Source organism: Mustela nivalis (assembly GCF_964662115.1).
Source record: "Mustela nivalis genome assembly, chromosome: 8".
In the NCBI taxonomy this organism is placed as follows: Eukaryota; Metazoa; Chordata; class Mammalia; order Carnivora; family Mustelidae; genus Mustela; species Mustela nivalis.
The window spans coordinates 116,331,926-116,349,640 of record NC_139027.1 but is presented as its reverse complement, the minus strand read 5'-3'; the positions used below and the strand labels follow the sequence as shown (position 1 = coordinate 116,349,640).

Here is a 17,715-nt window from a genome sequence, read left to right as displayed (position 1 = left end):
GGAGGCAGAGTCACAGAGGGAGTAGGATATGCACAGGGAGCCAGGGTGATGTTGATACAAAGCACATACTGCATAGTATCTGCATCCAAAGGGGTGCAGCAAACAGACCTCTGGGGCACAAGTGTGTGGAGACTGATGAGCTGGTGAGAAGAACTCAAGGCACTGCCATAAGTGCCCTTGGAAATGGACACTGGAGTGCTGCTGGAACCTGGTGCTCAGTGCACAGTTTGAGATAGGGCAGCTAAGAGTGGCTGTTGAGACCCCAGTGGCCCATACACGCAAAACTAAGGAGAAGGCCCGGGGAGCAGCAACCAGCAAACAGGAGCCCAGGATCAAGGTCAAGTGATCTGCCTGCCAGCCAGCCCCCTGGGGCCCTAGGGTGTGTGTCCATGGGACTAAATGGAGGGAACAGAAGTGACCTGGGCTGGGACTCTGGGCTCCCGATTAAGCCACCACTGTCTGATTAAAGAGCTAGAGAAAACATGGTGGCCAGTCGGTTGGAGAAAGCTGTGTCCTGCAAGCACTTAGCATGGGAGAAAACTGCACTGGCCGAGGAGCTTTCTAGTTCTCAGAGGAAGGAGGAAGTTGGAAAAAGAACTGATGAGTAGCAGCGGCAAGGGTTTTAGGAAGTCAGCTCTGCCTCAGAGCCTGGTCAGCAGGGTGGCCGGGTCTGCCCCAGTGATCTACGTTAGCAGGGCAAAGCCTGTCCTTGTATATAACCCGACTTTGCAAGATCTTCTGATCCTTGGCTGTTGCCCCAACATTCAGAGAAGGATGTTCTTATCCTTTAGAACACTGGTGGATGGAACTCTAGGAATCTGGCTTTTTTTTTCCCCAGGATTCCAGAATGTCATATTGCAACCTGTCCCAAACTTCTCTTTAAGATTAAGTGCATGCTTGGCTAGTCTCCAAAACAATTTCTAGATTAAAATTAATGAATTGAGTACAGGGCAAGACAAAAATCATCTTTATATAAGGAGAACATGGACTTCTATACTTTATACATATTAGGAAAAAATAAAAATAGTGTAGCATGGTATTATTATATTACATTTCCATTAGGAAAAGGATTATGCGAGCAATCTCACTACTGACGAACAAGGGCGAGTGTACGGCTAGGTTGTCTTGGACCAGTGAGCAGAGAGCTGATGGAGGGGTTCACTAGGAGGACTGGACCCGAGGAACAGAGGGCTGAGAGGACATGGTATCAGAGCTGTGTTTAGGGGTCTTTAGACCTATGAACTGACACGGGGGATCGCTAAGAAGCCCAAAACCATGATTCGTGGCTAGAGAACAGTTTGGGCATGGTTAAGCCTCAAAGGGAGTGTGGCTAAAGGAACCCTGGAATCGGAGAATGTGAAGAGACCATCAAGGAACGGTAGTGCTTCCAAGGGGTAGAGAGGAATTCAGCAGAGACCTGAAGAGAGATTGGAAAGAAGGAAGGAAGGAAACCCTGGGAAAGGAGCTTTCCCAGAGCCAAAGGGAGATCAGTTAGGAGAGGCAGCGGCCCTCCAGTGCTCGGGGACCTGGGAAGCCCCTCCCTTCGGCTGACGTGTCTCCAGAACCTGGGTCATCCTCCCTGCATAGAGGTTCAGCTTCCTCTATAAATCTATTAGATTGATTTGGGACTTGTTTCTTGATGGTTGAATTCATGTAGGAAATCCAGATTGTGGATTTGAATTCCTTTCTAGGTACGCAGGCTGCACTTATCAAAAAAGATTTTATGGAGTGCCTGGGTGACTCAGTCATTAAGCATCTGCCTTCAGCTCAGGTCATGATCCCAGAGTCCTGGGATCAAGGCCCGCAGGGGGCTCTGTGCTCAGCAGGAAGCCTGCTTCTCCCTCTCCCACTCCCCATGCTTGTGTTCCCTCTCTTGCCATGTCTGTCTCTGTCAAATAAATAAAATCTTTAAAAAAAAATTTTACTAGAACAAAAGAAAAAGAGAAACTGGGAAAGAATTGGTGTATGAAAATAAAACAACTAGAGCATTCCTGGATTACTTAACTAAAGCCTTCTACGTTTTTACTCCATCTGGTTATAAAAAGGGGAAAACCGGGGTCTCTGTAGTTGAGTGCGCCATCTTCCCTGCCGTCAAGACTTCTGAAGGCCCCTCAGAGGTGAATGAGGCAGAGTGGTCTGTGCCAGCAAGTCTCTGTCCCCTGAAGTCTGTCAAGAAGATGGCAGGATAAAGCTGCAGCCATGATCCCTCCCTAAGGGTGTCCTCTGGTGCCAGATGAGGCTTCACATCCCACTAAAGCCTCCATTCCTGATGGATACTGAGACTTGTTTTCCCATCCTTCCTGCACATGTGGAGCTTCCATTCTGTATACTCTGGGGTTTGTTGAGGGGTGACTTATGGCTAAAACCCTGCTCCCAGCCCCTGCACACGTAAGTTGTCTCGGAGTAGATTCCCCGGATACAATGAAATGGAGACTTGACTGGTCTATCCAGGAGTGAAGGTGGGACCTGGCTGAGGAAGCAGCCGGCTTGCAACCCATTTGCAACCAAGAAGTCATTCAGTCTGATGGAGACCTTTGGAATTGGAACAACCCTCTGGATTGTCCCAGCTGGGTCAGTCATTGAGGTTTTGTTCTCCCCAGATCAATGGGTCACTGGCCAGGAGCTACCTGTTGGGAAGGGGCAGTTCCCTGTGGCTGCAAGTCCTAGTGAGGAAGGCGTCTGGGAGGCCACCAGTAGCAGTCCTATGGAGTGGCCGGGGTGCCAGTCCTGAGGGGTTCCATGGGCAGAGCTCCCTGCGGTGTCCACATAGGGATTATCCTTATGGTGTGTGGAGAAGGCAGGCTGAGCACAAGAGTCTCGCCCATGCTCCCAGCAAGCAGCCAGCTCCTCCCTAAGGGCGCATCTCGGAACCCCTACCTGCCTGTTTTTCTGCTCCCTGAGGTCTACCAGTTTCCTGTGAACCCAAGACATGTCTCCCAAGTCTGCCACAGGGAGTCGGTAAACACAGATTGCGCCACCCACAGTCCCTGCCTCACACACAGCACCTCCCACCTAAGTGCATCCTTTTTGTGCAGTGAGAGTTGCACTTCTGGCTACCGAGTCACCCACGTTCCACATAGACGAGGCTCCTCTCCTGAAGGTGCCTCGAAGCCCGATGAGGCCCAACACGTCTCTGAAGGTCTACTCACACTCCACGCATGGATAGGGATTCTCCCCATCTGGCTCTCTCGTGCACGACGAGGCCTGGCTGATTGCTCAAGTCCTGCCCAGGATCCCAGCACACTGGAGGGTTCTCGCCTCACTGTATCCTCTGGTGTATGAGAAGATTTACCCTAGAGCTAAGGCCCTGCCCACACTCCCTGAAAACACAATACTTCTTCCGGAGTGGGTCCTCTAGTGAATGAGAAGTGGTTTCTGGCTTAAGGCTTGGCCACACTCACCGCACAAGGAGGCTTCTCCCCCGAGTGTATCCTGTCGTGTATGCTGAGGTCTGACTTACCCCAAAAGCCCACAAACATAAGGCTTCTCATCTGAGTGTGTCCTCTGGTATTTTCTAAGGGCTGACTTATCACCAAAGGCTCGACCACACTCCACGCACACATAGGGTTTCTCCCCACAGTGTGTCCTCTGGTGTCTGATGAAGTATGACTTCTCCCTGAAGCTTCGCCCACACTCGCTGCAGACATAAGGCTTCTCCACAGAGTGAGTCCACTGACATCTAATCAGGACTGACTTATTTCTAAAGCTCTGCCCACACTCCCTGCACACACAAGGCTTCTCTTCTGAATGTGTTCTCAGGTGTCTGTTGAGGTTGGACTTCTGGCTAAAGCCTCAGCCGCACTCCTTACACACATATGGCTTTTCTTCTGAGTGTGTCCTCTGATGATTAATGAGGATTGACATCTGGCTGAAGCCTCGGCCACACTCACTGGGCCCATAAGGCTTCTTCTTTGAGTGTGTCCACTGGTGTCTGATGAGGGTTGAATCCACTTTAAAGCCTCACCCGCACTCCCTGCAAACATAGGGTTTCTCCCGCAAGTGGGTCGTCTGCTTTGTAACAAAGTCTGATTTCAGGCGATCGTCTGGTTCAGGTTCTGTACCACTGAGTACCCTGGGTCTTGAGGCGTCTCTCCCTCCCCTGTCTGTTTGCACAGGGTAGCCTTTGGGCTGAGCTAGGCTCCGTCTCTACCACCATGGGGCCTTCTCTAGTTCTTGCTGACTATGCTCGGGGTAGGCTGGGGAATGCTCCTGAGGTCTCTTGTCTCCTCTGTCCCCACACATAGGGGCCAGGACAGCTCTGAGTGAATACTGCCACTCCCAATGCCTGGGGGCAGAATCCCTTGGATGGAAAAGATTCTCTACATTTAAGCCCAAGACGATCTGAAGCACATGTTGGCTAAGGACTTGCTGACAGAAAAAGGCCAGAAGGCAGGAGGCACAGGGACAGATTTCTGGCTTTGGTTCTGCTGGAGAGAGAGAGATTTTTCAGATAGAGAAGCCCTATGTGGGGCCGCTGGGCAGCTCTGCCTTGTCCTAAGACAGAGGGTCTTCATGCCACATCTATAACTAACAATACATGTACAACACAATTTGTTCCTCACCAATAATTCCTTTACATTCATTTCTGCACATTCCATCTTCTGCAACCCACAAAACCCGTAACCAAACCATCTTCTACATGGGAGACAGGAACCTTTCCAGCAAGCACGGTGTGCTGTAAACAGCTTCACTGATCTTAGTATTCCCTTTCTCCTAAACAACCGAAGCCATCAACAGTCACAGCCATACATACTGTCCACAGCTCAGTTCTACGTGGACGTAACAGTCTCTGTGACCTATGCGGAAATCACCTTCCTGTCTTTTCTTAGTACAAAACAAGGTGGATAGACATAAAAAGTCACTTGGCCTGGAAGGCTTTCAAACGTAGGAAACGGTATATGGATCAGTGGTTAAAAAGACTGTATGTGAAATAAAACTGAATGTCAGGTTTCCCATCTACATACAAACACTTATTAGAAATATCTAAGTGAGGGGAAGGGGTATGAGGGATGGGGTGGCTGCGTGATGGACATTGGGGAGGGTATGTACTATGGTGAGTGCTGTGAATTGTGTAAGACTAATGATTCACAGACTTGTACCCCTGAAGCAAATAATACATTATAAGTTAATTTTTAAAAAATAAATTAAAATTTTAAATTTTAAAAATTTTTAAAAAAGAAATATCTAAGTGCTAGGTTATCTATTAAGCACTATGGATTCAGCAGTAGACAAGAAAAACATGGTCCACGATTTCAGGATTCCAGCCCCTTATGTTCAAACCAATCCCATCACGAGGACCTCAGACTTGGCTATGGGATTTGCTTTGGCCAATGATAACTGAAAAGTTAGTGCCACTTTCAAACAAGTTTTTGTGTTTTAAGATTTTATTTATTTATTTGACAGACAGAGATCCCAAGTAGGCAGAGAGGCAGGCAGAGAGAGAGGGAGAAGCAGGATCCCCGCTGAGCAGAGAGCCCAATGAGGGGCTCGATCCCAGGACTCTGAGATCATGACCCGAGCCGAAGGCAGAGGCTTTAACTCACTGAGCCACCCAGGTGCCCCTCAAACAAGTTTTAAGAGGCACCATGTGGGCACCTGGGTGGCCCAGTCAGTTAAGCATCTGACTTCAGTTCAGGTCCTAATTTCGGGGGTCCTGGGATTGAGCCCCACCTTGGGCTCCACACTCAGCAGGAAGTCTGCTTCTCCTCCCTCTGCCCCCTGCCCCACTTGCGCTCTCTCACAAATAAATAAAATCTTAAAAAAAAGAAAGAAAAAGAGGCACCATGTGGTCCTATCATTGCTCTTTGCCCTCTTTTTTAAGAACCCCATGACTCAGATGAGCTTGTTCCTTTTGTCTGAATGCCAGAACCGACAGAGCTGAACCACACCTAAACTTAGACAACAGTTGGTATAGGAACATTTGCTATGACAAGCCACCAAAGTTTGAGATGGTTTGTTACCACGGAATTACTTAGTCTAAGCTAACTCAAAAACTCCCCCTAGGGGATGCCTGGGTGGCTTAGTCATTAAGTGTCTGCCTTTCCTGGTGGGGGTGGGGGTGGGGGTCATGATCCTGGGGTCCTGGGATGTAGCCCCACATCGGGTTCCCTCCTCCCCGGCTCAGCAGGAAGCCTGCCTCCCCCTCTCCTACTGCCCCTGCAGCTCCCTCTCTTACTGCTGCTTCTCTGTCGAATAAATAAATAAAATCTTTAAAAAAAAAAAAAAAAAGCCCTAGGAAAGCTTTAAAGATTATTTCAGTGGAAATTGGCCCACTTATGTCTAGCAGTACCCATGAAGAAGAGACATCATAACATGAATATGTGAAGAATGAGAGAAAAAGAAAAAGGCTGATTTTGGAAGAAAAACGCTATGATCTCAACTTTTGGCAAGTCCGAGAATAAATTTGTGCTGTCTTTTAAAAAAAAAAAAATTTTTTTAAGATGTTATTTATTTATTTGACGACAGAGATCACAAGTAGGTGGAGAGGCAGGCGGGGGCGGGGGGTGGGGAGCAGGCTCCCCACCAAGCACAGAGTCCGATGCGGGGCTCAATCCCAGGACCCTGGGATCATGATCTGAGCTGAAGGCAGAGGCTTTAACCCACTGAGCCACCCAGGTGCCCCTACTTAAGGTTATTTTTAATTGTGTTACTAATAAGCCTCTATCCCAATTTGTACTGTCTTAACCTAATAGAAACATAACCTAACTTGTGCTGTGTAATGTAATAGAAATATAAAGCAGAGGTGACAGAAAAAATGGGTTTATCATGTGACGGGCAAAATCATTAAAGTTCACAAACTGTTTAAGGGTGGGAATATAGACACAGAAAAAAAAAAAAAAAAAGACATATGTGACGCTAAATGAGTCCACAAAAAGAGAAAGAAATATGAGAAAGCTCAGAAGAGCCCAGGCTGGAGAACTGTAGAATATTATGTGTTGAGCAAAATAAAGGAATCAAGGCTTTCAGTATTGAGAATAATCTAAATCAGGTCATTTCAACATTTTCCTCTGAACCCATAAAATGCATTAACATAAAGGAAGAGAATAATAGGGCAAGAGAAAAGGAAAAATAAAAATAAAGTCTAGTCAGGCTGACTAGCTAAGGCCAAATCGAAACACACAGAACCAGACTGAAATGGACGAAGCCATCCCTAGTTAGACAGAACTCAAAATAGATGGAATCAGATCAGAACACATGGGACAAGATAGAAATGGAACAACAAAAGTGTGATTAATTCATATCGGGGAAATAGCTATGCCATTTGAAGGAAACGGCTGAAGAAACTTCTGCCTGAACTGGTTTATGTCTTCAAAAATGTGACTCTTCTCTCCATGATTTATCTAGAAATTTAGGGATATCCAATAGGGCACGCTCTAATACGGTAGCCACTGATCACAAGGGTTTAGCTGAAAGGTGGGCTAGTCTGAATGAAGACATGCTCTCAGAGCACATTGAGTTCGTAGTGTTTTTCTTCCAAAATCAGCCTTTCTTCCTCTCATTCTTCACATATTCAGTGTAAAATACACACCAGATTTTCAAGACTTAGTACCAAAAAAATCTAATTAACTTTTCTATATTGATTACATGTTGAAATGATAAGATTTTTTGACATACTGTGTTAAAGAAAATGTTATTAAAGTTAATTTCATCCACATATTTTTACTTTGTAGCATGCAGTTACTAGGACATTTAAAATTCCCACCTGGCTCATAGGATATTCCTAGTGGACAGCGCTGACCTAGAACAAGGGGGCCCTCTGTTTCTGTCCACAACCTCAGAATGGTTTTTGAATTTTTAAATAGTTGGGAAAAAGTCAAAAGAATAACGATGGTGGAATTCAAAACTCAGGGTCCACAAATCAAGTCTTATTGGAACACAGCCTCACTCATTCATTTACGTGTTGTCTGTGGCAATTTAGCACTCCAAGGGCCCACCCCAGAGCAGTTAGAGACCATACAGCACACAAAACCTAAAACGGTTACTATGTGGCCCTTCAGAGAAAACACTGGCCAACTCCTGATCCAGAGTAACGTCCCATTTGAAAGAGTATACCATCCCATTTTAAAGAGTTTACCAATCTAGGTTTAAGCAACCAATGTTAGCTTTTAAGTAAATGAAAAAACAACAACAAAAAAATGACTTACGAAACCCAAAAGCCATACAGGTTCTTCTGCGCCAAAAGGCATTGTCTCCCTCCTCTCCCCCTTGCCAACTGTGCCCCCAAGCCTTACTGGCCACCTTGCAGTTCCTTATGCTTGGCAGGCACATCCCTTCCAGAAGGTCTTAGCACCAACAAGTCACTGCACCTGAAATCCTCTTTCCCCACATACCCAGAGTTCCGACTGCCTTACCGCATTCTACCTTTGGGCACATGGTCCCTCCTTGTTGATTTCAACCCCTCAATTGCAAAACTCAGCCAGCCACCCACTCACACTCAACACTCCTTCATCCTGCTCTATTTTATTATGATCTTATACGTTGTGGAGTTTATCACTTTCTAACATACCATGTTATGATATCCCTGCATGGGAAGCTTTTAGTTTGTTTGACCTCCTAGAAAGTAAGACCCCACGCACAGGATGCCTCACTAATGTGTGCTAAGCGTCTAGCACACTTTCTGGCATGTAGTAGGGGGCTGAATGAATGAAGGAAAGAACACACCCTCACCCAATGAGAGCAGGCTCTCGTAATTCTCCAGCATCACTTCTTTGTAGACGCTCCTCTGCTCAGAGCTCAGTCTCTTCCATTCAGCATCCGTGAAGACCACAGCCACACCCCCGAATGTAACCAGTACCTATAAAAACAAGCGGTAAGTTACCACACAGCAAAGCCACTGTCCATGTTCCCAGTGTGAGGAGCATTTCCTGTGACCCTGGAGAGCCTGGACATGTGAGAAGTTGAACTCATTCTTTTCAGAGTACACAGTTCTCTATGTCAGGTTCCTTGGTCCCCCCCATCCCCAGGTTTTGTGTTAAAATCTGAGGGGCGCACAGCTGACGCATAAAATCCATTCTTGGCCCTCAGACACTTGGGATTTCACTGGAGAAATAATCTGCGACTCCATCAGCAGACCTCAAGCAATGCTCAGGAAAGTGACCTTGAGGATGCGTTCTGGAGGAATTCTGAGATGGAAGCACAGAGGGGGCGCTGCACAGAGGAGAGAAGCACACATACACGGGGCTTGTGCTGGGCATCAGGGGCTGGTGGAGATTCAGAGGAGAAAATGAAACAGTCTTCAACTGCAGAGAAAAGACAGGGTCCACACTGAGCACTTGTGGAGGAGGCAGCTTACTAAATCTCTCTTTGCCTGGGATTTTAAAATAAAGCCCCGAACGCTTCACTTGTCAGGTAAAGCAACATGTCATGTGTGCAAAACCGTTGGCAGGGGAATGGCAGGGCCATTTACAGATAATCTGCTCTGCTTTTAAAGCCTGACACTCTATCAAGGTATACTTTAAAATTAACTGCTTTAGAAAATTCACTCCTTTTAAGCACCAGCACTCCTTGCACAACTCTCAGTTGCCATGGTTTAGTTAAATAACATCAATCCCTGACCAAAATGGTTCAAATGTCAGTTACTGCGGTGTATTAACGGCGAATAAGTGCCTCAAGCAGCCTCTGCCGCTAGCTCTCCAGTCCGCTGATCACTGTGTAAGTGACAGGTGCGCATCGTGACCAGTAACCAGTGACGTCACTTCTTCTGAAGTCTACCTTCCCTCAACACACCGCAGTCCCCTTTGCTATCACTAAGGCCACCGTCTCCATGTGGTCTATTTCTGGACTCTCTTCTGCTCCACTGGTCCACCTGTCTGTCCTTATACCCCACCCCACTGCGTTAATGACCACGGCATCACGAGAGGTCTTGGTATCTGATCAATTTCTCCAGCTTTGTTCTTCTTCAAGAATACCTTGGCAATGTGGGGGCCTTTCCATATCCAAACAAACCATGATGAAAAATGAAGTACAAATACTACCGTAAATGAATCCCAGATATAATGTTGATCACAAGAAGCCAAACTCAAAAGGGGACAGACTGCGTGATGACATTCATTTAAAAAACAGGAAGTAGGAAAAGTAATCTTCAATATTAGAAGTCAGGAGCGAGTTATCTGCGGGGGAGACTCTCTGGAAGACTGGAAGGTTTACACGAGTGAAATGCTCTCTTTTGAGTGTCTGTCTCTTGATCTGGGCTCTGGTTACATGGCCGTGCTCACTTCGGAGAGTCTCAGTACATGTTTTAACTACACGTTTTGTTATAGGACTATGACACCTCAGTCAAATTTAAAATAAACAAAAATGCCCTAGCCTGGTCAGGTGAGAGTTCATGCTTTCCTAATATTTAAAGTGCTTCTTTCCCAGAAAACTGCTTATGATTTGCAATGTCTGCCCACGAGCCGTGGTGCATGATGAGGGTACTTTTTAGCTTACACGCCCGATCTCGAGAATAGTGGCAGCAGGTCAAAGGGCAAAAGGGGAAAAGGATGGGATCTACATATTTAAATACTCCATGAACTAAGTGTCCACAATTTAGATTTTTGTAACAAGAAATTCAGAGGTACTTAACTTGAAAATACTGGAGACACATTTAACCAGAATGTTCTTCCCTCCGAATGCTCCTGACATAGGGCCTGACGGGGACAGTAATGTTGGAGGCCGCACACAGCGTGTCACCACTTACTGCAGACATTACAGATGGAAGCAATAAGAGCAATGAGGGGTTTGCAATGTGTCTCCCTCCTGAAACTCAGATCGGGGCAAAGACTCCACGTTTCAAGTCTCCATGAAGTGACTTCTTCCACCCAAGCAGTGGTGCTTTGTGATCACACGTTTGCCCAGGACCCCTCAAATGCAAGTGTATTTTTAACTGTCAATACTAGGCGGGGTGCCCGGGTGGCTCGTCACAGCTAAGCGCCTGTCTTCAGCTCAGGTCATGATCCCAGGGTTCTGGAATCGAGCCCCGAGTTGGGCTCCCTGCTCAGCGGGAAGCCTGTTTCTCCCTCTCCCACTCTCCCTATTTGTGTTCCCCTTCTTGCTATGTTTTTCTCTGTCAAATAAATAAATAAATAAATAATCTCTTTAAAAATCTAAAATAAAAGAAGAGAAAGAAAGAATGTAGCCAGTTGGTCTCATGGACAGCCAGCTTCCTCCTGACTGCTCACCACCGAAATCTCCATCGTTTTCCAAGGCTGAGGCTTCAACTTCCCTCTGCTCTGTTGCAAACAGAGCCAAGCCTCTGAGGAAGCACCAGGGGTGCTCAGTTCTTAGGCCTGCCTCTCCCCCTGGGCACCCAACAGCCCGTTTTTGTTTTTGTTTTTTCTCCTCAGCTTTGCCCTCCTGGCCCAGGATCCCTGCCTTAGGAGCAAATTGCAGAAAAGGCAAGAAGCTCTCCTGATTCTTGACCTCCTGTGCCCAGGACAGAGCTTCTACCCTACAACAAGGGGCCAGTGAACGAAGAAGACCCCAGACCACTTGCCCACACTTGTCTGTAGCACTGAGAACTGTGGGTGGCCTGTCCCTGTGGGGGATATGTGAGGTCCCAAACTGAGAACAGGGGGCGAGAGAGCCCACCTTTTTGGCTGCACCCATTGGAGTACAGGAGGGAACAAGCCATGGGACAAATGTCACACACACTGCTTTTCTTACTGAGACTCAGACTTTCTTGAATAAATGTTTCTCTGCTTGCTGTACATCCTTAGGACAATTTCCAGACTTTACATGGTTGTGCTTTTTGTCGTTTTGGATGTTTTGCTGGGGAGAAGGTCCACCAAGTGCCTCACACCGCCACTCCAGAAACGCTTCTGTGTCCTAGGAATTTCTCAGTCCACTGCCCGGGGCTGGAGCCTGGTCTGAAAGCCTTAGGCCAGCACCTGGCCAACACCTTTGCTGACCATCATGCAGCTATTCCAACCACGACCATAAAAATTACTGTTACAGCCATCATTGCTGGTCTTCGCACGTTTTTCCAGAGACCTCGGGGGCTCGAGAACAAGAATGGTGGATTTACCTACCTGTTGGTTGGGCTGGCAGAATCTCATCCCCATCCTCGTGAAAGAATACATTACATTTCTGGAAGAGAAGATCGCAGGCTGGAAATTTGGATTGGGGGGTGGGACGCTATTTCTAGGGAAACCATTCTTTTTTTTTTTTTTAAGATTTTATTTATTTATTTGACAGAGAGAAATCACAAGTACACTGAGAGGCAGGCAGAGAGAGTGAGAGAAGGAAGCAGGCTCCCTGCTGAGCAGAGAGCCCGATGCGGGACTCGATCCCAGGACCCTGAGATCATGACCTGAGCCGAAGGCAGTGGCTTAACCCACTGAGCCACCCAGGTGCCCCTAGGGAAACCATTCTGTAGGAGAAATTCCTCAAATGATACAGACCCGGTCCCAAGGGTCAGAAAATATGCTCCCACATTTTCAGATGGAGATTTATGTAAGAGCAAGAAGGCTATTCAGTACATTAGAAGGTGCAGGAGCTGGAGAGGCAGAGAGAGCCGAGTCTAACTGCCGGCTCCACGATGCGGAAGACGAGTGTGGCTGTGCACAGATCACACACTCCGCTGGGCCAGACCTCCTCCTTCTGAAACAAAGAGCATGACCACCATCACCACACTCTTCCAGCTCTTGTCAGGAATTGTGGAGAAAATGTTACTGTGTCTGAGACTTGTCTAAAATAATCCATGGAGGAAAGTGAGGCATAGAAACGACATAAGACTGGCCATTATAGGTGATTCTTGAAGCTGGATAATGGGACCTGAGGACCTATTATTTACTCTGCTCACTACTTCTCTACATGTTCCAAAATTCCAGTGATATATGAATGGATAAAGAAGATGTGATGTGTAGATAAATGGCGGACTATTACGCACCCATCAAAAAGAATGAAATCTTGCCATTTGCAATGACATGGATGGAACTAGGGAGTATTATGCTGAGTGAAATAAGGCAATCAGAGAAAGACAAACACCTTGTGATTTTACTCCTGTGGAATCTGAACAAATCAGATGAACCCAGGGATGGGGAGCGGAGGAGGAGAGAGGGAAATAAACCATAAGAGACTTAAATATACGGGGTGCCTGGGTGATTCAGTCGGTTAAATGTCTGCCTCCAGCTCAGGTCATGGGGTCCTGGGATCAAGCCCCACGTGAGGCTCCCTACCCAGCGAGGAGCCTGCTTCTCCCTTTGCCTGTCGCTCTCCCTGCTTGTGCCCCACTCCCCTGGCAAATAAATAAAATTAATTTTTTTAAAAGTTACTCTTAATATTAATCTTGGGTATATTTTTCTTTCTTTCTTTTTTAAAGATTTTATTTATTTATTTGACAGACAGAGATCACAGGTAGGCAGAGAGAGGGAGGGAAGCAGGCTCCCCGCTCAGCAGAGAGCCCAACATGGGGCACGATCCCAGGACCCTGAGATCATGGCCTGAGCCGAAGGCAGAGGCTTAACCCACTGAGCCACCCAGGTGCTCCCGGGGTATATCTTTCAACAAAGAAAATCAAACACACAAATGACTAAGACAGTGTCTGACACAGACGGGAACGGCTGTCTTTCCCCTTTTCAAGAAAGAGAATATATGCTTATTCTCTGAGAAACAAGCCAGCATTTCAGGCAAAAAAAAAAAAAAAAAAAGTAAAAGGAACCCAACTCACCAGCATTTGGGCCTTGCCCTCTTTTCCCTGGAGCCAGTCAGTAGAGCCAGAAGGCAAACCTGGGTGAAAAGGAGCAACTCTGAGGGGCCGGGCCGCCCATGCTGCTCACAGAGCAGCTCCTCCTCTAGGCCTGGCAGGGACAAAGGAGCCTCTGGGCACAGCTGTGCTCACTGAAACATTCTGGCTGAACCCCCGGTGCCTTCCCAGACCCACCAACTCCCACCTGCCGGGTGATTTTGAGTCCGTTCCTTCATGGTCTCTGTGTCTTCCCTGTCTTCCAGAGGCAAAACCTGTCCCCGGCCTGGCTCTCAGCGGGCAGGACAGAGTCAGCCCAGTGCCTGCTGTGAAATTCAGCTAGAGGGGCCAGGTAGAAGTTACTTCCTCTCAAGATCAACTTCTGCTGCCCAGGGGTACTTCTTGGAGCCTTAGGAAAGCCCATCTTGCTTCCAAACCAGGACCTGTGTGACGGAGAGACCATTGAGTATTGCCGGGAGCTTTACTGTGGGCCCTGAGCCCAGGCCTCCTCTGCAGGGGCCCTGTCCTCTCACACCTCCTCGTTCAACATGGAGCCTCGGGCTCCAGGGCCTCCTTGGATTTCTTCCCTTCATCCCTTTCCAGCCTGTATACCCTCCAAGGCTGTCCCCTGCCTCATTTCCTTATCTGATGCGATGTGCAATTCCTTCGATCCTCACCCTCAGACTCAAAGTCCATGTGTCGTATCAGTCTCCACTACATGGAGTCAGAGTCAGAGGGAAGAAACGGCGTAATTCCTGTGGAGAAAGTGGCCCAGAATGTCTCCTTCCAGACCAAGCTAGCATTCTGACTCCTCTGGCCCTAGGCCCCAGCATTCCATCTTGTGTCCCTGTCCTCTGAGGACTCAGGGTCTCAGTGGAGCCCTTCCCTTAGGTCAGACTCCAGGCCTCAGGATGACTCTGTGAAGGTAACCCCCACCTTCCTACCCACCTGGCCTTGCCAGAACTGTGCACTGGCGTCTCCAGATGAACCCAAGTAAGAGTCCTTCACCCATGTGGCTCCAAAGGAGGCAGGTGGCCTTGGAGCTCAACCACCTTCAGAAGTACCTCAGATACCGTGTCCAGGATATCATCCCCAAGGACTACAGTCATACTGTTGCCAGGAACCCTTATGAGGCTGGCTAGTTTACCCCAAGGAGCCCTTGTGATTCATCCCCTAACTCCACAGGCAGGTCACTCCTGTTCTGTCCAACCTGGGCATCCCACCTTACTCACATTAGTTTGCAATTTTTCTCTTTATTTGACCATTTTTACTAGATTAAGAGCTTCCGGTAAGAAATAACATCTCAGTCATTTTCCTAATCCTAATGGCTAGGATGCAAGAGGCCTTTGTGGTAGATTTTACCACGGTTCACAATTATTTATTTCTCTATAAAAAGCCTATACTTTCCTGCCCCTGAATCAGGTTTGGTCTTGTGACTTGCCTTGGGTGATGGGGTATGACTGGAAGGGACAGTGCCACTTCTGAGCAATGTATGATTCCACCAACTCTCGTGTTCTGAGAGAAGCATGTCCCCTAGAAGGGGTCAGGTTCTAATGTAAAAAGTCACAGTGCGGAGCTACAAAGCAACCAACAACGGAGGAAGAATAAGACTGGAGTTAAAGTTAGATTGCTGTGGGGGCCACTGAGATCTGGGGGGGGGGGGGTCACATGTTACTGCATGACAAATTGGCCTAAGCTAGTAAATCTCTATAAATCTGTTCCTGGGTCCCCTGGGCGTCTTAGTGGGTTAAGCCTCTGCCTTCAGCTCGGGTCATGATCCCAGGGTCCTGGGATTGAGCCTTACATTGGGCTCTCAGCTCAGCAGGGAGCCTGCTTCCCCACCCCCTGCCTCTCTGCCTACTTGTGATCTCTATCTGTCAAATAAATAAATAAAATCTTTTAAAAAAATCTCTGTTCCTACTAATACTAATGCCTATAAAACAAGTACTATCCAGAGTTTGTAAATCATCACAACACAGCCAAGGGGTAGACACTGCTATTTTTTCCATCTCCACAAAGAGGGAAACTAAGGCACTAAGAGGTCAGTTGATGTATCCTTAAGACTGCAGCTATGAAGTGTTAAAGCCAAACCTAGAATCCAGAATTCTCATTCAAAAACCCATCCCCTTCACTTCTGTCTATAGCAATGCCCAGCAAACAAAGGCCTCAATGGAAACACCAAGAGTAACCAGATTTCCACAGGGTTCAGAGTTCACCTTAAAGAAGATAGGACACTCACAGTGAAGGGGAGGAGGGGTCTGTATCAGTCAAGATGGGTCAAGTTATTCTGCAATGGTGAATACTCCCCCCACAATCTCCAGAGCTTAAAGTAACAACAATTTCCTTCTCCTTCCGGATCCCTGTCCATCATGTGTCATCTGCAACTGTGCTCCAAGCCATCTTCAGTCCTAGACCAACACAGCAGGAGCAGCGCCTGTTTGGAACATGATCAGGAGGACGGATAGAGGAAAATAAAAAACAGAGAACCATACTTACAAATTCGACCCAAAGTGATACCTGGGACCACAGCTCATGAGCAAATCAAGTCACATGGTCACTTCTGAGTTCAACAGTGTAGGGCCATATACTTAGAGGGAGAGGCCACACAGGAGGGATGCTAGGATAGCCGATGACCAATGACACGGCTTTCTACTACAAGGTCAACAGGATTCTCCCCCAGCCCCAGTGTGCTAGGATCTGTGGCTGTGCCCAGGATATAAAACTAAAGGACATGTGCTGGTCCCTGGTCCCTGGTCCCTGTACGAAGAACGAGCAGGGATAATGACCAGGATGAGCGTAACTCAGCACAAAAAGATCAAGACTCTACCGTGGGAGATCCAAAGTAGTGAACAGAACGCTGCTCTTCTGAGCCTAAGGTAGAGTCTGGACATCCAGGCAAGAAGCAGCGCTGCAGGCAAAGGGGACAGTGCCTTCAGGTAAGAGAGAGGCGGAGGGAGGGAGGAGAGACGGAAAAGACCAGAAGAAATGGGTGATTTCCTAGAAGAATAGAAATTGCCTAAAATCAAGTAAAAAAAATGATAATGAAAATGAAAAACTGTTAACTGAAAAAAGAAAACGAAAAGACAAAAGACCCCTCCCAAAGGCAATGGCCTCAGACAATTAAACTGGCTAATTATAGCAAAACTTCAAGGAATAAGTCTTTGTGTAAGAAAGATTAAGATCTCCAAAGCATTAAAAGCATGCTTTCTGACTCATTCATCAAGGACACAAAAAGTAAGCAAGGGCACTCCAGAAAAAAAAAATCAGGGGTCAATTTTACTTCTAAAACTAGGTGCAAAAATCCTAAATAAAACATTAGCAAACTGAATCCAGCTGTACCTTAAGGAAATAATAATACATCACCATCACCAAGTAGAATTTATCCCAGGAACTGGACAAGACAGTTTAATATCAGAAGACCTACTATGGGGGCACCTGGGTGGCTCAGTTGGTTAAATGTCTGCCTTCGGCTCAAGTCATGATCCCAGGGTCCTGGGATCGAGCCCTGCATCGGGAAGCCTTCTTCTCCCTCTCCGGGAGAAGAGGGAAGCTCAGCGGGAAGCCTGCTTCTCCCTCTCCCACTCCCCCTGCTTGTGTTCCTTCTCTTGCTGTGCCTCTCTCTGTCAAGTAAATAAATAACATCTTTAAAATAAATGAATAAATAAAAGACACTTTAAAAAGACCCTTAAAACTCATATTGGGTTTTGGGGGGGTTTTATAGATAAAAAAGCTAAACTAGGGGTGCCTGGGTAGCTCAGTCCTTAAGCATCTGCCTTCTGCTGGGGTCATGATTCTGACCCAGAATCCCAGGATCAAGTCCCTCATCAGGCTCCCTGCTCAGTGGGAAGCCTGCTTCTCGCTCTCCCACTCCCCCTGCGGTGTTCCCTCTCTCGCTGTGTCTCTCTTTGTCAAATGAATAAATAAAATCTTAAAAAAAAAAAAAAAAAAGAAGAAAGCTAAACTATAAAGATGCATACTTAGGTCACTGACCTTAGTGAAATTCAGGAAAAGGTTACTTTTGGAAGGGAGAGACAAAGGCGTTCATTGGAATC

At 47.1% G+C, this 17,715-nt stretch overlaps 1 protein-coding gene across 1 annotated transcript in view; it reads right to left on the bottom strand.

Annotated features, from left to right (window-relative positions):
• Window positions 1-944: 944 nt before the first annotated feature.
• ZNF343 (zinc finger protein 343) overlaps window positions 945-17,715 on the bottom strand; it is a 20,804-nt gene continuing 4,033 nt past the window's right edge. The window contains exons 3-7 of the mRNA XM_082745630.1: window positions 15,903-16,097; window positions 13,872-14,106; window positions 13,649-13,707; window positions 8,668-8,794; window positions 945-4,424 (exon numbers count right to left, since the gene is read on the bottom strand). Coding sequence (XP_082601756.1) covers window positions 4,147-4,424; window positions 8,668-8,794; window positions 13,649-13,707; window positions 13,872-13,902 — 495 coding nt within the window. The 5' untranslated portion in view covers window positions 13,903-14,106; window positions 15,903-16,097 and the 3' untranslated portion in view covers window positions 945-4,146. The remainder of the gene's footprint in view (window positions 4,425-8,667; window positions 8,795-13,648; window positions 13,708-13,871; window positions 14,107-15,902; window positions 16,098-17,715) is intronic.